This window comes from Phalangium opilio, unplaced genomic scaffold, assembly GCF_054372755.1.
Source record: "Phalangium opilio isolate 3A_F unplaced genomic scaffold, DU_Popi_V2 ptg000079l_1, whole genome shotgun sequence".
In the NCBI taxonomy this organism is placed as follows: domain Eukaryota; kingdom Metazoa; phylum Arthropoda; class Arachnida; order Opiliones; family Phalangiidae; genus Phalangium; species Phalangium opilio.
This window is the reverse complement of record NW_028324187.1, coordinates 8,518,843-8,543,279: the sequence shown is the minus strand read 5'-3', so window position 1 is coordinate 8,543,279 and position 24,437 is coordinate 8,518,843. Positions and strand designations below refer to the sequence as shown.

Genomic DNA, 24,437 nt, shown 5'->3' with positions numbered 1-24,437 from the left:
TATTAATTTAATTAATTTAAAAACTCAAAATTAATGATTAAACTCGCCTCTCTATCAATTGCTCTAGTGTGAATTGATGGAATACTGAACATTTGAGTTGTGTTATCAGAGAAGTTTATAGTGAAATTGGCACTTTCACAATTATCAGGCTGTTAAAATTAATATTTAAATTAAATCTGTTTAAAGTTTTAATTAGGTTTTTTATTAAATTAGCTTATTATTAATATTTAAATTAAATCAACGTAATATCAATATTTAAATTAAATCAGCTTAATAATAATATTTAAATTAAATCAGCTTAATAATAATATTTAAATTAAATCAGCTTAATAATAATATTTAAATTAAATCAGCTTAATAATAATATTTAAATTAAATCAGCTTAATAATAATATTTAAATTAAATCAGCTGAATAATAATATTTAAATTAAATCAGCTGAATAATAATATTTAAATTAAATCAGCTTAAAATTAATATTAAAAAAAATATAACTTACTTGTACTTTGGCACTGTCTAAGTATTTGTAACCTTTTCTCTGTCTTCCAGTTGCTGCATCAGCTCTTTAAATTTTAATTCAACAAAAATTAAACTTAATTACATTGTTAAATATTGTACACAGGCTTTCCCTAATACATACACAACGTATAACAAAATTTCATAGGCCATTTACATTAGAAATAATATTTTTTTCAATAAGGATAGCATTATTTTTAAAATACCAGTTACACTTGTCTCTAAAACCAAAGCCTAAATCCTATACTTCAGATAGAGTTTTACGGTCAACTAATACTGACAAAATATATATAAATATAATAAAAAGAACTTCTTTTTGAGGGGGTAGAATTCCTACGTTACTCCAAGGGGGGATGAAGCCTGGGCCTGGGTTAGGCAGGCGCTTCGAGTGGGGGTATGCAGTTGCATGGGTGTACGGCACTGCACTTAAAAGAAGCCGCTTTTATAGAATACATACTATGTAGGCTACATTCACAAAGGCTTAGAATTTCCGGGTTTTCTACCCTATACTCATAATGGAACGTCGGTCGGGTTTTTTTTAAGCTATGGAATGAATAGTAAGGGCGCTTCCAGGTGGGGAATACCAGTTGTAAGCCTTAAAAGAAGCCGCCTTGATAGCGCTAACACTATATACATTCTTTTAAGAGTCACGTGGCAAGGTTGGAATTTAGGAGGACGACCTTCAGAGGGAATTCCCCAGACAAAAAGAGGAAAGCGACGACTTGTTTATGTAATGGAATGCGGAAATAAAGGGTATTCCCTTTTTAGTCCCATCCCAAACTGTATAAATAGGCGTGGCTATTAGTTTCACACCGTTTTTAAGGGATGTTTTTCTTAATGTTTTTTTTTGTTTTTAATGGAGAGGGTAAATTGAAGACATGATTAAAGGTAGGACTAAATGTTTCCCACCTGGATTTAAAGAAAGATAGTGTTCCTCTTTCAAGAACAGCCCATACTGGTTTCCATCCAAAAATACGAGATTTCTAAATGATTATAATTATTCAACTAATAATTTTTTCACTGATTTAATTATTAATTTAGTAACATACTCTAAGTATGGCTCCTTCAAAATGGCTGGCCACATTAAACAAACGTTTTATAGGTTTAACACTAAGTATTTGTTTCATTTGTGGACTGGAAGCCAAATCAGCAGCCAATTGACCCTTATCATTGCGAATTGCGGAATCTATACCAACTTGCAATAATAAAATTGCAATTTCTTGACGTCCCCTATAAGCAGCCGCGTGTAATGCGGTATTTCCTGAACTATCAGTGCAATTTATGTTTTTAAAAATTGGATCATTGAGCTATAATAATTAAATTAAATTAAAAAATTATGTTTAATTTAAAATAATTAGTTAAGCTACCAATTCTTTAACTGTAACAACATCTCCATCTTTAACAGCCGCTAAAAACACTGTTTCTTTCTTTTTACAGTCCGCTTCTTCAGCAGCTTAAGTTTAATTTAAATGTTTATTTTTAGACTCAAATTCCTTGAAACTTTCCCTAAGTTTTCAAATGAAAAATAAATTACCTTGTAGGAGATTCTGAATTCGGTCATTTTTGGCAATTTCTTTTGGTGTTTGACCAAATCCATTTTTAATAAAAACATTAGCATCATTTGACAGTAATAAAACTACAACTTCCTCTCTCCCAGTATAAGATGCTTTATGTAAAGGTGTATCACCTTCATTATTAACAATATTTACGTCAGCATCGTGATTTAAGAGCAAAGTTGCTAAAGATGTATGACCAAAATATGAAGCTAAATGCAAAGGACTCCAACCTAAATTGCCTTTTTGTAACCCTGAATTTAAATATTTAACACAAATACTTGAGAAAAATTAAATTTAAGTGCCTTAATTAATTAATTACCTTTGCAATTAACATTTAAATCAACTTTGCCATTGACACTTGCATCAAGAAGACCTTTAGCTAAATGTATATTCCCTGTTCTAGCTGCTTGAAGCAGCAGATCATTTGGGCAATCAACATCTTTAATTGTATTGCTAACGAGTGACCATTGAGATGGTTGTTCTTCCATGATTTTATAATTTTTTACAACATGAACTGCATTTCAAAGCAATAATTGCATGTGGCAATGTTAACATTAAAGTAATTTTCGAAGCTTACCTAAAATTAAGACGTTATACCACGTTTTCAAGCTTCAAAACAAAACTAAACACGCCCCTAAGCCTATTTTCTATAAATGTAAATAAATCTCATCATATGATCATGAACAAAGGGGCCAAGGCTACGTAAAAACGTCTTAATTTCGGTTCCAAAACTTTTCCTTTAAAGTAATCAAGGACATACAATCTAGTTAAACTTCTTAATCTAATCGCCTAAGGGCAAATAATTCATAGATTACAACGTTAATTAATTTTTAAAATGAATACGGAAAAGGTTTTTTTCCGGAATCACATGGTCTAAACTAGGGGGAAAGCGCGCCTTTTACCCCCGCCGGTTAAGCATGCGTTCAGTGCTTTATAGCAAAATAACCGGTTTTATAGGATTTTACTTACGTGATGAGTTGCACTGAACGCACCAACTTTCCCGCCAATTTTTAATCAAACCCAAGAAAGGCGGGAAATTTGAATGAAATATACAAATATGAAGTTTAAACTGATTTAAAGTATAATTCAGAATAAAGACACGTCAATTAAATTGTATATTAATGTTTAATAAACCAAAATTTCATAATTACAACTGAAAAAAATTACAGTTTAAAGTTTGTTAAAGGCAGCAATATCGACACTTTGGACCAAATCTTCAAATTCTTCTATTTTTTCTTGTAGTTCTTCAATGCTGACCTTATCATCTTCAACTACGGTTCCAATTTGAAGTTTCTTGATTCCATAAGCAAGAGGAACAAGCTTGGCTATAAAATAATGTTAATTAAAATTAAGTTAATGGTATTTAATTTTTTTTTTAATTATTTACAAGCTCCCCAGAGAAGTCCATCCATCTGGATGGTTCGGACTTGTTTCTCCAAGTCTTCCATGTTAGTTTCATCATCCCAAGGTTTGACATCAAAGATAACCATTGATTTGGCAACTAGAGCGGTCTCTAATTAATGAAAAAAATAAAATAAAAATAATTAACACTTAAAATAATTAATTAGAAAATAATTAGAATTAGGCCTACTAACTCTTTGACTTTTTAGCAGCATATTCTTCTAATCTCTTCTCCCTAAGTTTAGCAGCCTCTCCATCATCCTAAAATAAAAATAATTTACATCTTACTTAAATAATTAATTACTAATTAAGTAATTATTAATTAATATTTTACCTCTTCCTCAGAACCAAATAAATCAATATCATCATCATCCTCATTTTTGGCCTAAAAATGTTTAACATACAATGATATCATAAATTACCGTATTTTAACATATCTGTTTAGGTAACATAATATTATACTTTAAAAGGATGGCCTTTTTCTAAATATAAAAGGAATTAAATATTAAAAATAAAATAAATGATCTCTTATTACAAAATAATTAGCATTTAATTAGTCTTAAAAACGTGGACTACCGCGCCGCCATTGCTTAATGGCTGCTTTAGTGACGTCAGATAGCTACCCCTAAAGTGATTGGTTGAATTCTCACAGGTTGAGAATTAAGAGAGGGCTGGAAATGAGAAATTTTATTGGACGATGTCCAGTTTGTTATGTGCTTATTTCCGGACCTGGCTAAGGTATTGCATAGCCCACTCAATCACGCGCGTTAGCGTTTAGATTTAGCAATGGCGGATGGCGTAGTATTCCTCATTTTTATGACTAATTAAATGGCTAATTATTTTTTTTTAGATATTTTTCCTTTAATATTTAGAAAAAGGCCGTTCTTTAAAGGTATAACATTATGTTAGCTAAACTTTTCCTTGAAATATTAACTTACAGCTGGCTTAGCGGGAGCGGGTTTACTATTTGCATTATTAACAACAACAGGCGCCTTTTGAGAGGACGATTTTGATCCAACTTCCAAAGCCGCAATACGAGCTTCTAAACTGTCTAATGAGTCCAAACGATTGTTGCCACATTTATTTTCTAGAGACGCGACGCGCGCTTCTAACTTCTCAATAGAGGCTCTTAATGATTTCAGCTCTAATTGAATTAAAAATAACTTTCTGTAAAAGTTATTACTTTGCAACTAAACATTTGTTTTAATTTTATTGGCAAACCTTTTTCTATATTTTGGTTACTAGTTTTGTCAGCTTCAGTACCACTCGGTGCCTGAATATTTTAATAATAAATATACCCAATGTTTACTTAAATAATATGAAATTAAATATCATAATACTAATTAGTGTGCAACTTTAAAGAGATAGTAGCACATAAGTCAATTACTAATAAGTAGTTAAGCTACTTTGTGCAAATAAACCAATTACAGGGGCTTTAGCAAAAGTAAAAGAAATTCAAATGGACCCCCCCCCCCATCCCCCAAATATAAACAAACCATTTTCAAGCCCCTGTAAAAGGATTTCCGGTTATAGGCTTCGAAACAAAATAAAAATGAAGACACAAAATTTTCGTTTTTTTTTAACACAAAATAAAATGCAAAAAAGCATGGTTGATATAATTCTGGTTAATAACCAGAGCACTTATCAACCATTGATTGATTTGTTTGTTAAATAAGCAAGATTAAATTTAGAGACATGCAATCATGTATTTTTTGGGTCTCCCAGCATTAAAGTCTAAGTAATACTACGTATTTTGATTTCTAAACACTAAAGGGGTTCTTGAGAAGGCTATATACTATATATAGGTTTAGCGTAAAGGCAATTTAATTTATTCCTATTTAATTTTGATGAAAATAATTAAATAAAAGTATTTTCTTTTGAAATAAATAAATAAATTTTGGTGGTAAGTAAAAAATAATAGCAGAAAAGAGTAACAACAAATATTTTGGGAGTTGATGTTACTCACAGACTGCAGAGAATTTTTTATTTGCTGACGAGCACGGGCTATTTCATCAATGAGAGAGCTAGTGGACGTTGGTTTTGCCTGACGAAGAAAAACGGAACAGATAAAGAACATTAAGGTTCCCATTTTAGTCCCTCAACCGTTTATTAAACCCCCGAGGAATGGATTGGAAAATGTTAATTTAAATGTTAAAATTTATTTCCTTTCAATTAAATCTACGGTATTTACTATCTAAAGGTAAAAACCGATTCTTTCATTCATCTAAATCCAATAAAACCCTAAAAACTAAACTTACATGTGCTTGTAATGGTAGTTTCATCTTAAGTGTGCGTAAAAATTAGTTTAGTAAGTTAGTTCAAATATTGAAACAAACAAAGATTTGTAGCTTTTAATACGATTTAGCCAATGGGTTTTAACGATTACCCTAGGCTTATACTGATCTAATAAACTTACAGATACATTACTAACTGGTTTAGCCTGAGATTTAGCCACTGGTTGGTCTCCAGATTTGGATTGGGGTTGCTCGGAAGAACCTCCACCCAGACGTTCTTGATAGATTCTTTCAGCATCATCCACTCGTGGCTTGTCAAACCAGATAGTTTCCATCAATAGTGGGTGAGACATCTTGCAAAGTCTGCAATCAACAATTGTCAATGATTAAATACCTAATGGATTCACTCCAAAGAAACACATGGTTAACTTTCTATAACCCTCATGGCTTCATCCCTAAGCCTTGGCTAGTCTATTTCGTATTATGTTATAAATATAGCAAATTAAAGCTAAATTCCTAATTTTATTGAAATATATCACGTCAAACAAGTATTTAATTAAAATTAAAAGCTGTTTTTAGTTTAAAACGGATCTATTAATAAAAGAAAACGTAAAATATTTACCCTAAAAATGTGATGTCGTAGTCTGACAGAATGCTGACGCGAAAAGGAAATTTTCTTTGAAGTGCCGACCGGTGGTGGAGAACTGAAACAGGGCTGGAAATCAGACAAACATTTTCAAAATTAATAAAGCTTAATAATAATACTAGAATGCAGAAAACACAAGTCTTTTAACTAAAAAAATATAAATTTTAAATCCAATTTCATAGAGTAAATAAAGAAATCAATCACAAAGTTGAAAACCACATTCGAATTTCAAGCCCTAGTCTCGGGGTCATAATCATTTGACCCCATGTTATATCAGCGCGGTATTTTAAACGCGAGTTTTTTCTTCCCTCAACTTTGTTCTAATTGCTTTTTTTAATTCTACTAATTTTTCTTAAGTTTTAAACTTCAAATAGTATCAAGTAAATAATTAAAAACATATTCCATGGCGGAAAAGACACCAAATGCAAATGCAAGTACTAGTGCTAACACCAGTGGTGGAAGCCCAAATACTCCGGCTAGTTTTCCTTTAACTAGGATAAAAACGATAATGAAAAGCGCACCTGACAGTCTAAATATTTCGCACGAATCTGTATTTGTCGTCGAAAAAGCCTCGGTAATTGTTAGATAGGACCTTAAAGTTAAACTGACCCTGCATAGTTTTAGGGTAATGGCAGTACTCTGCCTTTGACTGTATTAAGCTCTATGGGGGAATAACATGGGGTGCCATTAGTCTATTCTACGATTGTTAAAAGCTATAAGGAATCTAATCTATTTGATATAATAGGAATTACTGGTATCATATCTCATAAACGAAGCTTACAAATGCAGCGAAGGCAAGAAATTAGTAACATACAAAGATCTTTCAACTGTAGTTAACACTGAAGAAAATCTAGAATTTCTACGAGGTATATAATAAAATTATTAACTTACCTCACTTACCTCAAACTAAATTATGTTTTATCTCAGATATAATCCCTCATAAAATAAAACTAGGCGATTACCTGGACATTTTAACAAAAGTTGAAAGACAAGAAAAACACCAAGCAGATATTCTTTAAAATTAAAAAGGAACCACAAAAATGTTTTTTTTTTTATTAATACAATACACAATGGATATGAACATTCATATGAATGTTTCAACACGAGTATCTGATATCAATCAGTTCATTTCCCACCCATTTGCGCCAGCTGTACATATTTAATAATTATTAATTAATAAAACTTAATTGTATATATTTCTAAAAAAAAAGTTGTAATTAATTAATTATAATTACCAATTCCTCCTCATCTTCGTCTTCATCCGCTGCCGCTACAGGTTTGCCACTTTCAGCTGCTGCAGTATCATCAATAAATTTTGCAGCTACCTCATTTGAAACTCCACCAGTGGAACATTCCTCCTTGGTTATCAAACCAATTTTCTCTGTAAAATAAAATAGCTACTCTTAAAGGGATAGTAGCAAGAAAACGCCAATTCCAAACTACAGATACTACAAAAACATGTACCACTGAGAATTTTTAGCCAAACTGATTTGTTTTTGCTTGTTGACCATAATTTTAAATCTTGAAGAAATTTGTTGAATTGGAGGCAATCCCTTTTCTAAAAAGAAACATTGGTTGTACTTTTAATAATAAAAATGGACACTAGATGGCTTGGCACATTACCTTAATAGTTTCTTCACGGTAGACTTGCAAACACGCGATGCCTTTATTATGCAAAACTCCGCCTTGATTGTCCTCAAATAAGCGTTTAGTGGCTTCTTCCAATTGCTTACATACTTCAGATTTGGTTTAATTAAAAATTCAAATATATTTTTTTAATTATTAATTCGCGAATAACACAAACTATACTATTACCTTCACGGAACTTTACTGTTCCACCTTGACTTAGCAGAGCTTTGAAATCGCCCACGGGATTAACAGAGCCAACCTAATTGATAAAAAGTTCAAAAAGAGACAAAGATGATAAATAAGATTGTATATAAGCCTTGGCCAATTTGTACCACCCGTGCCGACTCCGCAGTTAAGCCTTAACAAATTTATACTACTCTACTAGCCAGACTTTAAGCCTTGCCCAAGAAAAGGAAAGTTAAGCCTTGTTTAATATCTATTACTCACGCAGCCTAGATAAAAGTTAAGCCTAGCCCAATTTCTATTACTCGCGTAGCCTAGAGAAAGGTTAAGCCTAGGCCGATATCTATTACTCGCGTAGCCTAATGAAAGGTTAAGCCTTGCCCAATTTCTATTACTCCAGTACTCAAGAAAAGGAAAGTTAAGCCTAGGCCGATATCTATTACTCGCGTAGCCTAGAGAAAGGTTAAGCCTTGGCCAATATCTATTACTCGCGTAGCCTAGAGAAAGGTTAAGCCTTGCCCAACCTTTTTCTGTAAGAAGGGAACAGAAAAAAGTAGATATACCTCAGTTACATTTCCAACAACTGTTCCTGAAATACTAGTACCATCCAAACGTGGTTTTTTACTGGCTGAAGGAGCGTCATCTTCCGATTTTCTACAGTTAAAAATACAAGGCTTATTTTCAACACAAAGGCTTAAAAATGGTTCTTAAATTAAATTCTTACCCATTTTGAAACATTTTGCTACCAGTTCGTCCCTCTTTCTTTTCAACATTCTCTTTCAATGGAAACAATTCCTTCATTTGTTTTATTATTGGTTCAGCAGCTTTTGCAATCTAAATACAAATCTTTCACTAATTAATTAATTTTAAATAAACCAATTAAAAATAAATTAATACATTTTCGGGTGTTGATATCTTTTCAAGCAACTCTTTGGGAAATTCGGGAAGAGGTTCTTTAGGATTTAACGCGCGTTGTTGCAAACATTGAAAGAATCTTTGCAAATATGGATTGGGAGTTTCTTTTATGGTAAATAATTCGAATTCATTTCCTTCACTGTCCCTTTTAAATAACAATTATATAATTATTTTTATAATTAAAATAATAATAATGTTATTGATTGTTAACTATTTAAATTAATTTAATTACTTTCCAGCATTGGTTAGATCCATAGCATCAATTAAATTCCCGACAACTTCAAGTTGTTTTGCTGAATCCAATAAAAGTATGTTGTAATTTAATTAATTAAATTAACTATTAAACTCGGGGAATTAATTAAATTATACCATTTGGAATGTTCTTTTTATTGGAATCCATTGAGGGGAATGTTAAACGATGTATATCTTCGGCAAATGGCAATTGAATAAAAACTAAACACTATTTTTAAATTTTAATATAAATTACATAAGGATTAAATAATTAAATTTATTAATTATGTCTAAGTATGTTATGTTATGTTTTGTTGTTTACTTTGTAATTTGGTTTAATTCTGGGTATTAGAAAACCAATTCGGGGTGCAGAACGTAAAGAATACGCGTAACGGACTATGGCAACCATATTAGTTTCATGAAGTGCGTGAATAAATGCTCCTAAAGCTATTTGAGCTTCCTATTTAAGGTTTTTTAGTTTAAATAAAGGCGCAGAGTGAGTACTTAATTGTCCGCCATTTTGTTATTAATTCATAGGCTTACTTGGTTTGTTTTTGAGCCAATAACATAATGGCACTTATCACCAAAATAATGGTGTCTTTTTATCTAGAAAAAAATGTTTTCATACTTTTTTTTAAAGGAAAGTTCACCTAACATAACATTATAGGTCTTAAAAGAACGGCCTTTTTCTAAATATAAAAGGAATTAAATATTAAAAAAATAATAAATAATCTCTTATTACAAAATAAAGCATTTAATTAGTCTTAAAAACGTGGACTACTGCGCCGCCATTGCTTAGTGACGTCTGATAGCCACCCCTAATGGGATTGGTTGAATTCTCACAGGTTTAGAACTTGAGAGGGCTGGAAATAAGAAAGATTTCTTATAGGACATTGTATACTGGAGTGCGCGAAAATAGTGTCGCATCTTCATGGTCAAGCTATCAAAACTTGGAAAACATTATTGGTCAAAATGTCCAGCACCCCCCTTAGTTTTTAAAAAAATTATGGGACATTTTAAAGATTTTATTAGACGATGTCCAGTTTGTCATGTGCTTATTTCCAGCCCTGGGTAAGGGTAACTATTACCAGAGAGAATTTAGAAGGGGAGTGGAAGGCCCCCCCTTTGACTCTATTAAACGTGATGACGCCCAAACAAGATGTCGCGTTGAGCTTTTTGGGGTAGGCGAGTTTCCGGTCACATGTTCTAAAATCTCTCTGTTACAAACGCATCATACCGGAAATCGACCTGCCTAGATAACGTTTAGCAGACGACGTTGCGCTACATTCCAAACCACCCCTTCTACTCCCCTTCTAAATTCTCTCTGCTATTACATAGCCCACTCGATCACGCGCGTACTAGACACCACTAAAGCAATGGTCCTCGTTTTTCAGATTAATTAAACATTAATTATTTTATAATAAGAGATGATTTAATATTTATTTTAATATTTTTCCTTTTATATTTAGAAAAAAGGCCGTTATTTTAAGCCATAATGTTTTGTTAGGCGAACTCCAGCCTTTGACAATCTAATATATACCTTTTCCAGTTTAGTAAATCCCAAAACTTTCAACCCTTTTTCTTTATTTTCATATTCCATGCTTTTCTTGTCATCTTCCGAAAATGGTATGACACTTGTCCCATATTTATAAGCTGATAAATAACGTTTTTTTTTAAAGACAACCCCTGACCCGAACTTCTCTCCACATCTTTGGTATAGAGTGCTGTCAGATGTGACGTCTGCCTTTAGCAATGGGCGGCCATGACAGTTACTGTTTTTTCTTTATGGGAAAACAGCATGGGTGACGTCACACCGGCGCTTCTGACAGCACTCTATAGGGAACAAGGGGAACAAACAAACCTGTTATGGTGTTTAACTTATCCACTTCAGTCTGAGCATCATCATTCAAATGAAAAGACGTAGCTCTTACAGTTGTCAAATTAGGATCAGTCGCGTAACAATTATTCCAAGGCTTAACCCTGTATTCCGTGCATTTTACAAAGGCTGTAATGGGAATGGAAAAATTTGGCCCAATATCTAATTCGGCATTCCATGGGGCAGAATTAACCGATTTCTTTTGGTAATATGTCAGAGCGGGGAGTGCATCTCTGAGAGATTTAAAAATGATTTAATTTCTGTTAATATTAATTAATTAATTAATTAAATAATTCTTCACTCAGGGTTCATACAACTTTTGGAAAACAAAATTAATTTCCCTGAGATTTAATTCCAGGTTTTTCCTGTATATGGAGTATCCTATGAAGCAAATGTTAACGAAGGAGGGGGGGGAATAGGACTATTACATACTCAAAGGGCATCCCCCTATCTCTAATAGAAAAAGAGTTATGAGCCTCCAAGTATAGTGTAATGTTAATCCTATGGAGGGAATGTTCACGAACATTTTGCTTAGTTACTCGGCCCCTGTTTGTCGTAGCCCCACGTTTTTAGTATGGTTAGATGGGGATAAATTGGACTATAACATACTCAAAGGGCATCCCTGTATCTCTAGTAGAAACAGAGGTATGAGCCTCCAAGTATAGTGTAATGTTGATCCTATGGAGGGTATGTTTACGAACATTTTGCTTAGTTACTCGGCCCCTGTTTGTCGTAGCCCCACGTTTTTAGTATGGTTAGATGGGGATAAATTGGACTATAACATACTCAAAGGGCATCCCCGTATCTCTAATGTAACCAGAGTTATGAGCCTCCAAAGTTGGGTGTAATGTTAATCCTATGGAGGGAATATTCACTAACATTTTGCTTAATTACTCGGCCACTGTTTGACGCAAATTTCCCTGAATTTTACTAAAAATTCTAAATTTCCTTGAGTTTTCCCCTGAGGTTTTTGTCAGCTATTTATTTCCCTGATTATTCCAGGTTTTCCAGGTTTGTATGAACCCTGTCACTCACTGGAATGTGAAGCAATCAGCTTCAACTCCTTCAATCAGTTTTTGAATAATATTCTCTCCGTTTATTTGTTTTTCCGAAAGAAGTTTCTTTTCATCCTTGTCAAGTTCATCCTCAAAGTTTTTTAAGCTTCTGTAAATTTAATTTAATTTAATTAATTTCTTTTAAGTTAATGTCTTTGGAGATTACGCGACAATTAAACATCTTACATGATATTTAGCTCCATATTACAAGCTTTCATGCCAGCTATGATTACGTCCAACTGATTATCGGATACTTCGGAGGAAAAGTTAGAAATAAGAATGACTCTAGTGCTAGCAAATTTCTTTCCCTTCGCTTGGGATTCGAGAATGTCCATTCCAACAACCAAAGCATCAATAACTACGGAATAAAAATGTCTTAATTATATAATCTAATTATTGATTAATTAATTTAATATATATTTACTTACAATCAGCATCAACTTTTCCTTCTTGAATATCATTTATATCCAAAAGTATATCCCAATTGACAGGAAGTAAATTACGAATTACATTGATGTTCTGATATTCGTCACTATTTCCTTCCGCTAATACATTGTTAGTATCCTTGGATCCAAAAAGGACAATGGCAATTTCGTCTTTGGATTCGGAAAATATCTGAGAAGGAACTTCATGATTATTTACATGTCCCATGTTGGCTTGGCTAATTATAAGACCCTTTTACCTTTCTTTGAAGGATTAATTCCACGCAAGTTTTAGCCATAGAAAAGGCGCTTTCCCCATTCTCGTCTTTGACTAGCATACCCGGTCCAACGTCAAGAACTATCACCATTGCTTCCTACATTTATCCCCCATTAATTAGAATTATGTTCGTAATTTTTAAATGACATAACCAAGGCTTAACGTACTTTGTTCGCTGCCATTGTTATTGTTATACGAATAATTAGACTTATATAGTATTTACTCGGCTCAATTGGTGAATGAAAATTTGGCAATAGCTTTATAAATCTATTTGAAATATTTAAATTAATATTAATCGGCTAATGCTAATTTAATAATAAATCTTACATGTCACCTCCTACAACAAGAACCGCCAAAAAATTTGAGCGAGCAGACGCTGAGACCAGCCAATCAGCCAGAGCCAATGGCTGATTTTTTTTCCTAAATGGTCAATCGATTTGCCAATAGCCCACTCGATTACGCACTCGACGACCTGCTCCAACTATAGAAGCCCATTCAATTGGCCAAAAAGTGCGACTTTTTGGATTATCGGCGGCAAGTTTGAAGGAACCCAAAATTAACATTAAGTTCTATTGGAGGAGGCAGCTTTTTGGCCAGATCCTTTGTCCTATTCATGCAAATGACCTGAAATTATAATGAGACGTGTGTTGCGACGTGTTTTATTATTCAAAAAAGGCTTTTAGAGTTGATATTTTGTTTTATAAGAATTTTCCAAAGTCAAAACGGGGGGCTTATTTCCAATTATACTTAAAATGTGAACCTAATTTGAGGTTCATTTTCATCATCTCCTTAACAGTAATAAAATTACCTTGGGTCTAATGTACTCTCGAGGTTTAGTTTTGTACCTGTTCAAGAAACCAAGGGACGCTTTCGCTGTAACCGTAGAAGCTAGCGCGCATCTCGCGGAAACTAACCTATCATATCCATAAAATAAAGCTATTATTATTATTATCAGAAGTAATATAATAAACCTCACTACGGAAGGTTTATTATATTACTTTTGGTATTATTGACCACTGGAGGGAAGACTCGCATTTCTTGCAATTGAACCATTTCTGACGTATATTGCAACCCGATTATTCATACAGAACACCCTATTTGTGGCGCGACTAAACCTATAGCATCTTCTTTCTTCATTACTATTTTTATTTTATTAGTTTTCTAATTAAGAACAGGAACAATTAGGCCAAAAACGAACAAAGATTTTGGAATATATTACATTTCTCATTTCAGAACTTTTATTTGATCTAGATCAACGTAAAACTGGGTCCCCTGTAAAATTAATTAACTTTCATAGGAATTAGTTCGACCTATTGGACAAACATGTTTATAGGGTAGTTTTTCCAGCTGTAGGAATCCATAAACTCCGGTACCACATTTTAAAAGTGGAGAAAAGTGTTTTGGACTGTTTAGAAGACATTATTAAATTATAATTAACTGAATTATTAATTATATTCGAAAATAGAAACGATAAAATTGAAACGCACGCTCCCGCCATATTTTGAAGTCTGCCTAACCAAGGCCGTGGGCTAACTTCAGCAGCGCCATCTAGCGGTACCTGTTTGCAGGCTATCATTCAAGGTCGTTTTTGGGGTCGTTTTCCGTTAGAAGTGGCCGCTGCGATTTTCTGTCCGATATTTGCTGGTAAATATTTTGATTTTAATTATATTTTAAGGGTTAATTTGTATTAAATACCAATGTTTTATCGCAATCGATCGGAAATTAAGCGTCGCGAGTGGAAAATTTATGCTTAATCGTGCCAAATACGTTTGGTAATTACGACCAAGGCTTAGTGGGCCCACGTTGCCGTTGGCAGTGCAGCCTGCAGGTGTTACTACGACCAAGGCTTAGTATACTATGTCATTGTTGGCTTGAAGATTGATATCTTTCCAGGTAAATATTTTATTTATATATTAAGGGTTAATTTCGATTAAATACCAAAGTTTTATCGCAACCGAATGGAAATTAAGATTACCCCCATTCCGCTATCGATATTAAACAATATCCAGGGTTGTCTCTCCATCTCCGACACCAAATCCCAACTAAACTCTGGCACCTACCAAGGGAAGTACAACTTTGTATTCTTGGTTGGTCTTCCCTAACAACGCGTCGCAAATATTTTGACCTTTTAAGCTTGTTCAAAATCTTAAACTCCCCAAATCAAACTTATTTTTCTGATGCCCCCTCTATCGCTCCCACAAGGGGTCATGGTAAAAACTTATTATTCCACCGATATGCCCGTAAAGACCAGCTTAAGCACTCCTTTTTTCGTAGATCGGTCCCCATTTGGAATTCACTTCCCCCTGAGATTGTATCATTAAAATCTATTGCCCAATTTAAGTCAGCACTGAAACAGTACCTCAAACTATATGTATGTGCCTCTATGTTCTTCGGAGCTGTAGGGTTCTAGTAAATAGGAGCTAAGTAATTGAGGAAAATATTCAACTTTGGAGGCTCGTAACTCTGGTTCTACTAGAGATACGGGGATGCCCTTTCAGTATATTATAGTCCAATTTATCCCCCATCCAACCATACTAAAATCTTGGGGATCTAGTAAATAGGAGCAAAGTAATTGTGGAAAATAGTTACAAACATAGCCCCCTCCGTAGGAATATCATTGCAGCCAACTTTGTAGGCTCGTAACTCTGGTTCTATTAGAGATACGGGGATACCCTTTCAGTATGTTATAGTCCAATTTATCCCCCATCCAACCATACTAAAATCTTGGGGATCTAGTAAATAGGAGCTAAGTAATTGTGGAAAATAGTTACAAACATAGCCCCCTCCGTAGGAATATCATTGCAGCCAACTTTGTAGGCTCGTAACTGTGGTTCTACTAGAGATACGGGGATGCCCTTTCAGTATATTATAGTCCAATTTATCCCCCATCCAACCATACTAAAATCTTGGGGATCTAGTAAATAGGAGCTAAGTAATTGTGGAAAATAGTTACAAACATAGCCCCCTCCGTAGGAATATCATTGCAGCCAACTTTGTAGGCTCGTAACTCTGGTTCTATTAGAGATACGGGGATGCCCTTTCAGTATGTTATAGTCCAATTTATCCCCCATCCTACCATACTAAAATCTTGGGGATCTAGTAAATAGGAGCTAAGTAATTGTGGAAAATATTCACAAACATAGCCCCCCTCCGTAGGAATAGCATTGCACCCAACTTTGTAGGCTCGTAACTGTGGTTCTACTAGAGATACGGGGATGCCCTTTCAGTATATTATAGTCCAATTTATCCCCCATCCAACCATACTAAAATCTTGGGGATCTAGTAAATAGGAGCTAAGTAATTGTGGAAAATAGTCACAAACATAGCCCCCTCCGTAGGAATAGCAATGCACCCAAATTTGTAGGCTCGTAACTCTGGTTCTACTAGAGATACGGGGATGCCCTTTCAGTATGTTATAGTCCAATTTATCCCCCATCCTACCATACTAAAATCCTGGGGATCTAGTAAATAGGAGCTAAGTAATTGTGTAAAATAGTCACAAACATAGCCCCCTCCGTAGGAATAGCATTGCACCCAACTTTGTAGGCTCGTAACTCTGGTTCTATTAAAGATACGGGGATGCCCTTTCAGTATGTTATAGTCCAATTTATCCCCTATCCAACCATGCTAAAATCTTGGGGATCTAGTAAATAGGAGCTAAGTAATTGTGGAAAATAGTCACAAACATAGCCCCCTCCGTAGGAATAGCATTGCACCCAACTTTGTAGGTTCGTAACTGTGGTTCTACTAGAGATACGGGGATGCCCTTTCAGTATGTTATAGTCCAATTTATCCCCCATCCAACCATAATAAAATCTTCGAAATCTAGTAAATAGAAGCTAAGTAATTGTGGAAAATATTCACAAACATAGCCCCCTCCATAGGAATAGCATTGCACCCAACTTTGTAGGCTCGTAACTCTGGTTCAGGGTTCGTACGGAACCTGGATAACCTGGATAAGTCAGGGATATGAAAATTAGGGGAATAAGTCAGGGATTTGAAAGTTTTTCCTTAAAAGTCAGGGATTTCGTTTGGTATATCAAACCCTGCTTCAAGCAATGCTAAATATGAGACAGGTGTGATGAAGTGGGCTCTGGTAAAGACCTTAAAAGTGGTCAGGGATATTGCCAAAATTTTGTCAGGGATAACCTGGAAAAGTCAGGGATTTTAAATGTAAAAATTTCGTACGAACCCTGTGGTTCTACTAGAGATACGGAAATGTCCTTTGAGTATGTTATAGTCCTATTTGACCCCCCCCCCCATCCAACCATACTTGGGATTAAGACAAACAGGGAAACGTTCACAAAAGTACCCGCCTCCATAGGAATAGCATTGCACCCATTTTTGGTGGCTCATAATTCTGGTTCTACTAGAGATACGGGGATGTCCTTTGAGTATATTATAGTCCTATTTGCCCCATCCAACCATACTAAAAACTTGCGGATCAGTTAAACAGGGGCCAAGTAATTGAGGAAAGTATTTATAAACATACCCCTTCCATAGGAATATCATTGCACCCAACTTTGTAGGCTCGTAACTCTGGTTCTACTAGAGATACGGGGATGCCCTTTCAGTATGTTTTAGTCAGGGCCGGATTAAAGGGGGGGGCGAGGGGGTACTGGCCCACGGGTGCAACGCTTGTTGGGGGCACATTGATTCAAACTATTCCCCCCTTAGCAACATTTGCTGTTCCTATTTTTTTCGACTTAAGGGGGCGCGCATTATCCCGGCCCCCCGGTTGCAAAATTGCTTAATCCGGCCCTGAAAATACTTGTGCTATTTAAGTTGATAATAATTTTAATCTGTATTTGATTGTTTGAATTTTATTTTTTAAAGCTACCATCTGTTTCCAAAGGAGAAATTTATGTTGGATTCTAGAATCAATAACTATTTTTTTGGCAAAAGGCACCCAATATTAATCAGGTCAAGGAACCCATTACAATCCCCTTCTTAATTGAGGTCTACACTTTGATTTTATCCGTGAAAGGGAATCTCATTAGCGAAAAAGACTATTTAGACAGCCTGTGAGACATTTAGGCAATTATTAGGGTATTTATTATTCTATTTATTGTTAGAAGGGAAGCGGCTTTGTGTCCTTGAAGTTTTAGGGATTTTTCTTTTCGCCAGGACATAAATAAAATCTTACTTATGGAATAGGTGAACACTGGTCCGAGCCCTCCCTTTTAAGAATAATGAACGCGTAATCAGGATTTCAGGGGTGAGATTCCCTTTGCGGTGTTAAGGTATCTAGTTTATGCTTTTAATTATAAATATTTTTAGGGGAAAAGCGTTTGGCAACTCCTTGAGGGAGTTTTGTAGGATTTAAATAAATTTATGATTTATGTTTAAGGTAGAAGGTTGCTTATACGCTTTGTCCTTTAAAAGTAAACACGATTTTAAGCGGGGTTTAAGGCGAGGCTTAGCTTTTTGCGGTATTCTTTCCCTATTACTGTTACGAGTGTGCCTTTTATGCCAAAAAAAGTCATTTGTCTTCTGCCTGAACATTTTGTGAAAATACTCGACTGGATTTTCTAATTAAGGTAATTAATTTCAAGTTATTCGTGTGCCTTTTTCCAAATAGTAATTCGAATTTTTCTTGCGCAGGAAGAAGTGGACGACAGCGAGTGGACTCTCATTGGAAATCCCATGCTGTGGACGACAGCGAGTGGACTCTCATTGGAAATCCCATGCTATGGACGACAGCGAGTGGACTCTCATTGGAAATCCCATGCTATGGACGACAGCGAGTGGACTCTCATTGGAAATCCCATGCTAAGGACGAAGTTTCCTGGTTTTGGGGGCTCTACAGCGGGCCTTAGTTTAAATTTTACGTTTCCCGATTTGTCCCAGGGACTTGTAAAATTTAAATTGGGCTCGCAAGGCTTACTTTGGGGGTGGTAGCTTAAGTTTAAAATTAAAGTTTCGATACTATGGAAGGTACAAAAACATAAGAAAAACACTTAGGGTAGTTTTTTTGATATTTTTTATGCTTTTTTTTGATATTTTTTATGCTTATTTTTACAATTTTTTGATTTTTTTTATATTTTTTAATAATTTTAATAAAAAAATAATTTTTTTTTTTTTGAAAAAAATTTTTTTTATTGCATTATTTTCTTTATTTTTTGTAAAAATTATGAAAAAAGGGGTCAAAAAAACTCCCTAAGTCCAGACTTTTAAAAAAAGAAACCAAGTCTAGTATCTAAAAAAATTCAAGAAAAGAAAGAACGAGGTTTAAGGCAAAATTTATTCAATAAGAAACAAAAAAACCAAGTGTTTACAAAAATTTTCGAACAAAAAAAATATTAAAGAGTTTGGTAAATTAAAGTTTGAATGCAAAAAAAATAATAAGTAGTTACAAATAAAATTTGCAAGAAAAAAAACTAAGTTAAGCGGTTACATGTAAAATTTGCAAGTAAAAAAGATGTATTTTGTGTCTTCTAGCTTCGATGATTTTCTCCGGATCTTCGAGTCAATGTTGAGAGAGATAGCAAGTCCGGAAGAAGACATCGTGTAACGGAATCCAACCAAGAATTGTCATCAGGAATGATACGTAGCGAGTCCAGAACAGCGGAAGTCATCGTGCAACGTCAATCCAATAAAGAATGTCATCAGGAATGATAAGTCCTCTGGAATGATCCGTCTATGAATGACCAGCGACAGAAAAATCCAAGATTATCAGCTGCATCTATAAATGAAAACATATTAATAACACATCTTAAACTATTGCCTACTTTGGGCCCAACAAAATGGATTTAAATAATATAAGAAAAAAAACCCTTAACTAATTTTAGGGAAACTGCCGTTTAGTTTTAATTTAAATATCCCCTGAAAATAATTTAAATATCCCCTGAAAATAATTTAAATATCCCCTGAAAATAATTTAAATATCCCCTGAAAATAATTTAAATATCCCCTGAAAATAATTTAAATATCCCCTGAAAATAATTTAAATATCCCCTGAAAATAATTTAAATATCCCCTGAAAATAATTTAAATATCCCCTGAAAATAATTTAAATATCCCCTGAAAATAATTTAAATATCCCCTAATTTAATTTAAGGAAAACAGGTCATTTAAAACCGAGGGGGTAGCCACTAGCGTTTTCAACGTACACCATACTAAATATTACTCGGTATTACGAATAAATTACGAAATTATTGGTACTACAAATAATACACGGTACTACGAATATACTTCCAGATATTTCACGATAATTCCTCATACTACGAATCTACTTCTAAATATTACTGGATATTTCGAAATTACACAATATATGGAATAATTTTCAAACTTCAAATATTACACTAAACTACGAATATATTTACTTTTTCAACCAATTATTTCCAATATTACACCTGCTCTGAAGGTACTTAATTCAATGCGTTATAGTTTTCTAGATAATTCTAAACTATGCGTTATTATAATTTACTTTATAAGTTCAAATAACTGATGTCGTATTCATTATACTTAATAGTTGCAATAGTACTTCCATCTTACGTACGTACTATCTTGGTAAACCTTTTCTATATTATTGTAGAATAATAATTGATAGCTTTGTTTTTGGATGTCTTAGAAAAACTGGTGGTTCGTCGATCACGTTTTTATGGAAATGTTGGCTATTATTCTAAGGCGCTCAAGGACTCATAATTATAACAATTATAATTAAGAGTTATACGAGGCAAATCATTCATCTGATTAACTTAAAAACCAACCCTTAAGCTACCCTGCTCAATACTTCATAGCTTTGGTTTAGACTGAGTTTGTGGTTAGATTAGCCGTGAATATTAAACCTGATGAGGTTTAGATTAGAGCTTGCCTAATATCTGATCACAATATCGGTGCAATGTGAATCTATGCAAACGAGAGTATAGTTTCTCGATGAACTCATGGTTGCAATGCTACAGTTTTGATCATTTATAAATCTGATTAGTCTTATTAACCGATTAAAATGAATAAAGTGATCTAGCCTCGTCACAAATGGATAAACAATGAGCAAGAACATCCCCGAAATAATAAATAACTTACCATATTTGCTTTTTCATTTGGTAAATTCAACTTACAAGTAGCGCATTTAAAAGTCAAACACGGCTCTATAGTTATGATAGTCGTCCGAAAAACTCCCAAGAACTTGTGTCATTGCTTAGTCCGTTGCCTACGATAATCAAGGCCTGGGCACGGTAGTTTCGAAGGGGGCAACTTTTAAGAAACGCGACTTATTTTCTCCCTATTTTACCGCGAGATGGCATTGATGGCTGGACCGAAATGCGCGCGAAAATGGGTATTTAAAATTCCAAGTGCGAGAAAATGAGCATTTAAAATTCTTCAAGTCCAGCTAATAGCGCTCTCAGGTGAGAGAATTCGACAACTTAAATTGCCAAACGGAAAATAAAAATCGGCGCCGCGGACAGGCCTTGATTAACGTAGGCAACGCTAAGTCAAACAACAGAGGATCGAAATAAACGGAGACTAAAATTACAAACATTTAACACGTATAGATAATAGAAATATTAAGTAAAGAGCAAAAATACGCCAAGTACAAGTCTATAAGCCGAAGCTCACTTGATGTAATCTCTATTACATCAAGTGAGCTTGAGCTTATAGTGATGTTAAATATCACAGGAATAAAAGTATTGTGGAATTAATGATCATGTGCGCCAGAACATAATTTGCTTAACCTCTCTCTTGCGAATATAAATCATCCCTTTACCAGTATATGTGGCGTTCAAAGTGTAGGTGGAATAGGGATGAAACTCCCCAAATGAACGTCAGGTCATAGCTTAAGCCAATCGGAAGCCTGGCCCTACCACTCTCCTACTTTCTGTAAAGCTATATTGTATGTAAGAACTCGGTATCTACCGTGAGAAAGTTCTGTAATTTCGACTAAAATCCGAGATACTCTGTTTCCCACGGTTATAATATGGGATGGAAACATAAAATACTGCGAGACTTCTCCAATTTTATAAAATATTACACTAAGATTCTTAATATTCGTAAGCATTCGCGAAATACTTTGAATATTATCATTATACTCTTCATACTCTCAGTATATTCTTCGTATTACATGTATTACACTTAATACACCATACTTTGAAATATTTCAATATTACGAATATACTTCACATTACTTTTCGGTATTTTTTCATACTTCAAATATTACGAAACCAAATGTACACCTACTTCACGTAGTGCTTACCCCCTCGTTTAAAACTATTCCCACAGATAGACCCCGTAAATAACTAGAATTAAATGGTACAAGGCTTAATTAGGCTTAGGGCAACGGTCCTCGTGTCTTAAAATGATATCTGCGGGGCTTGATTTTCGAAAATCTGTCGATTTAGCTCTAAATTAATTAATTATAGCCTCTAAACTAATCTTAGGAAAACCCTGCAATTTATTTAAAACTATTCCCACAGATAGACCCCATAAATAACTAGAATTAAATGGGATTAGGCTTAGGGCAACGGTCCTCGTGTCTTAAAATGATATCTGCGGGACTTGATTTTCGAAAATCTGTCGATTTAGCTCTAAATTAATTAATAATAGCCCCTAATTTAATTTTAGGAAAATCTGCTATTTATTTATTTTAAAACTATTCCCACAGATAGATCATAGACCCCGTAAATAACTAGAATTAAATGGGACAAGGTTTAATTAGGCTTAGGGCAACGGTCCTCGTGTCTTAAAATGATCGGTGCGGGACTTGATTTTCGAAAATCTGTCGCTTTAGCGCTAAATTATAGCCGATAAACTAATTTCAGGAAAACCCTGCTATTTATTTTAAAACTATTCCTACATATAGACCCCGTAAATAACTAAATTAAATAGGAGAAGGCTTAATTAGGCTTAGGGCAATGGTCCTCGTGTCTTAAAATGATATCTGCTGGACTTCATTTTCGAAAATCTGTCGCTTTAGCTCTAAATTAATTAATAATAGCCCATAAACTAAATTTTATGAAAACCTGCTATTTATTTATTTTAGAACTATTCCCACAGACAGTATCCCGTAATTAATTAGAATTTAAATGGTACAAGGCTTAGGGCAACGGCCCTCGTGTTCGGCGGGACTTGATTTCCAAAAATCTTTCGCGATATCTCTAAATTAATTACGTACCCCGTTTATTATCTTTAAACAATAGCTCCTTTACTAATTATTAAGGGATTCTCTCTTGTTCAACATCTCGTTGTAAAATTTTATTTATGGTACTTGATTTTTAATAAATAAATAAAATTTACTAACATTTAACACTACCTAATTAATTTAAATACTTGAAATAAAATAAATAATTTAAGGGGAGCTAGATGAGTTTGGATTATTGTAAAGGTTAGGCTTACGGACTGGTAAAGTACCACGAGGCGAAGCAATGGCCGCCAGATAAGTTGAAGAGCTTCGAATTCAGCTTGCGTCCTCGGCAAAAACGATCAACGAAATGCCAGAACGATGAAGAATCGACCTCAAAAGCCGGGTTCACGATCACCATCAGCTGGGCGGGAAAGGTTTCTCCGAGCGACCTTCTTCGACGGCTTCCAGGGAACGAAATGAATCGGTTGACCTATGCCTGCAACTTACAACTGCGTAAATTTCCTGCGTCGGGGGGCGCTAAAAGCGGACTCGGGTGCACCATATCCCGGGCACGAAATTCAAATAGCTGAACACTGCTAGGCCTAAATGAATGAACGCTAGGCCTATATGAATGGATGCTAGGCATAACTGAATGGACAATCATTACCTTTTACCATTAACATCTGTCGTGACGTCACAAGTCAATAACCTCGTTGACGTCATAGGTGACGTCATGACGCGTCACCGGATATGACGTCATGACGCGTCACCGGATATGACGTCATGACACGTCACCGGATATGACGTCATGACACGTCACCGGATATGACGTCATGAAACGTCACCGGATATGACGTCATGACGCGTCACCGGATATGACGTCTGACACTTCACCCCCTGCTGTTTCCATACTGTTACCCCCTGCTGGGACCCCCTGCTGTTACCCCCTGCTGGGACCCCTGCTGTTACCCCCTGCTGTTACCCCCTGCTGGGACCCCCTGCTGTTACCCCCTGCTGTGACCCCCTGCTGTTTCCATACTGTTACCCCCTGCTGTGACCCCCTGCGGTTTCCATACTGTTACCCCCTGCTGTTACAGGATATGACGTCATAGCAAAAATTTACCATGCTTTAGATGTCAGTAAATACGTAACTACGTATACAGCGCCCCTAACGGCAATTTATGAACTATATATTGCTTACACGAAAGTCTAGCAGAATTTATCATGCTTTAGATGTCAGTAAATACGTAACTACGTATACAGCGCCCCTAACGGCAATTTATGAACTATATATTGCTTACACGAAAGTCTAGCAGAATTTATCATGCTTTAGATGTCAGTAAATACGTAACTACGTATACAGCGCCCCTAGTGGCAAATGTGTTAATGCTTAATTATCCGTTCATAATGATAATAATAATAACCCATAGCCCCTAA

General features: G+C 34.8%; 4 protein-coding genes and 2 long non-coding RNA genes across 11 annotated transcripts in view; 2 read left to right on the top strand and 4 right to left on the bottom strand.

Moving 5' to 3' along the window:
• Window positions 1-2,974, bottom strand: part of LOC149654705 (oxysterol-binding protein-related protein 1-like) — a 169,354-nt gene extending 166,380 nt beyond the window's left edge. The window contains exons 1-8 of one of the 2 annotated variants that reach the window (XM_089846308.1): window positions 2,649-2,974; window positions 2,391-2,585; window positions 2,050-2,322; window positions 1,883-1,968; window positions 1,565-1,822; window positions 1,425-1,498; window positions 499-562; window positions 48-149 (exon numbers count right to left, since the gene is read on the bottom strand). In XM_089846308.1, coding sequence (XP_089702434.1) covers window positions 48-149; window positions 499-562; window positions 1,425-1,498; window positions 1,565-1,822; window positions 1,883-1,968; window positions 2,050-2,322; window positions 2,391-2,559 — 1,026 coding nt within the window. In that variant the 5' untranslated portion in view covers window positions 2,560-2,585; window positions 2,649-2,974. The remainder of the gene's footprint in view (window positions 1-47; window positions 150-498; window positions 563-1,424; window positions 1,499-1,564; window positions 1,823-1,882; window positions 1,969-2,049; window positions 2,323-2,390; window positions 2,586-2,648) is intronic. The other variant, XM_089846307.1, reaches the window with a different exon arrangement.
• A 203-nt stretch (window positions 2,975-3,177) lies between these two features.
• On the bottom strand, window positions 3,178-6,439 carry LOC149654704 (elongation factor 1-beta-like). 5 transcript variants are annotated; one of them, XM_089846304.1, is made up of 10 exons: window positions 6,329-6,439; window positions 5,889-6,069; window positions 5,731-5,754; window positions 5,439-5,516; window positions 4,694-4,745; window positions 4,411-4,616; window positions 3,807-3,857; window positions 3,667-3,733; window positions 3,459-3,584; window positions 3,178-3,396 (listed from the first exon to the last, which is right to left on the bottom strand). In XM_089846304.1, exons 2-10 carry the CDS (start codon window positions 6,057-6,059, stop codon window positions 3,242-3,244), a joined length of 930 nt encoding a protein of 309 aa, XP_089702430.1. In that variant the 5' UTR covers window positions 6,060-6,069; window positions 6,329-6,439; the 3' UTR covers window positions 3,178-3,241. The 5 variants fall into 5 exon arrangements, with proteins under 5 accessions (XP_089702430.1, XP_089702426.1, XP_089702427.1 ...); XM_089846300.1 differs by lacking the exon at window positions 5,731-5,754 and having other exon boundaries at window positions 6,329-6,421; XM_089846301.1 differs by lacking the exon at window positions 5,731-5,754 and having other exon boundaries at window positions 5,904-6,069; window positions 6,329-6,421.
• A 148-nt stretch (window positions 6,440-6,587) lies between these two features.
• LOC149654703 (chromatin accessibility complex protein 1-like) lies at window positions 6,588-7,562 on the top strand. The gene is made up of 3 exons (XM_089846305.1): window positions 6,588-6,926; window positions 7,098-7,218; window positions 7,280-7,562. The coding sequence occupies exons 1-3, from the start codon at window positions 6,756-6,758 to the stop codon at window positions 7,369-7,371; spliced, it is 384 nt and encodes a 127-aa protein (XP_089702431.1). The 5' UTR covers window positions 6,588-6,755; the 3' UTR covers window positions 7,372-7,562.
• Ku80 (X-ray repair cross-complementing protein 5 Ku80) lies at window positions 7,364-13,532 on the bottom strand. Its single transcript, XM_089846299.1, has 20 exons — window positions 13,268-13,532; window positions 13,108-13,207; window positions 12,924-13,037; window positions 12,670-12,856; window positions 12,428-12,599; window positions 12,222-12,350; window positions 11,172-11,419; window positions 10,851-10,963; window positions 9,854-9,916; window positions 9,633-9,770; window positions 9,449-9,539; window positions 9,312-9,372; window positions 9,062-9,224; window positions 8,889-8,998; window positions 8,728-8,818; window positions 8,168-8,240; window positions 7,976-8,088; window positions 7,817-7,910; window positions 7,588-7,733; window positions 7,364-7,501 (listed from the first exon to the last, which is right to left on the bottom strand). The coding sequence occupies exons 2-20, from the start codon at window positions 13,120-13,122 to the stop codon at window positions 7,478-7,480; spliced, it is 2,145 nt and encodes a 714-aa protein (XP_089702425.1). The 5' UTR covers window positions 13,123-13,207; window positions 13,268-13,532; the 3' UTR covers window positions 7,364-7,477.
• A 921-nt stretch (window positions 13,533-14,453) lies between these two features.
• LOC149654701 (uncharacterized) lies at window positions 14,454-23,477 on the top strand. Its single transcript, XR_016370715.1, has 4 exons — window positions 14,454-14,584; window positions 14,668-14,833; window positions 17,777-18,480; window positions 18,545-23,477. It is a non-coding gene; the product is annotated as an uncharacterized LOC149654701 (long non-coding RNA).
• Window positions 19,167-23,888, bottom strand: LOC149654700 (uncharacterized). Its single transcript, XR_016370714.1, has 2 exons — window positions 23,273-23,888; window positions 19,167-19,625 (listed from the first exon to the last, which is right to left on the bottom strand). It is a non-coding gene; the product is annotated as an uncharacterized LOC149654700 (long non-coding RNA).
• Window positions 23,889-24,437: the final 549 nt, after the last annotated feature.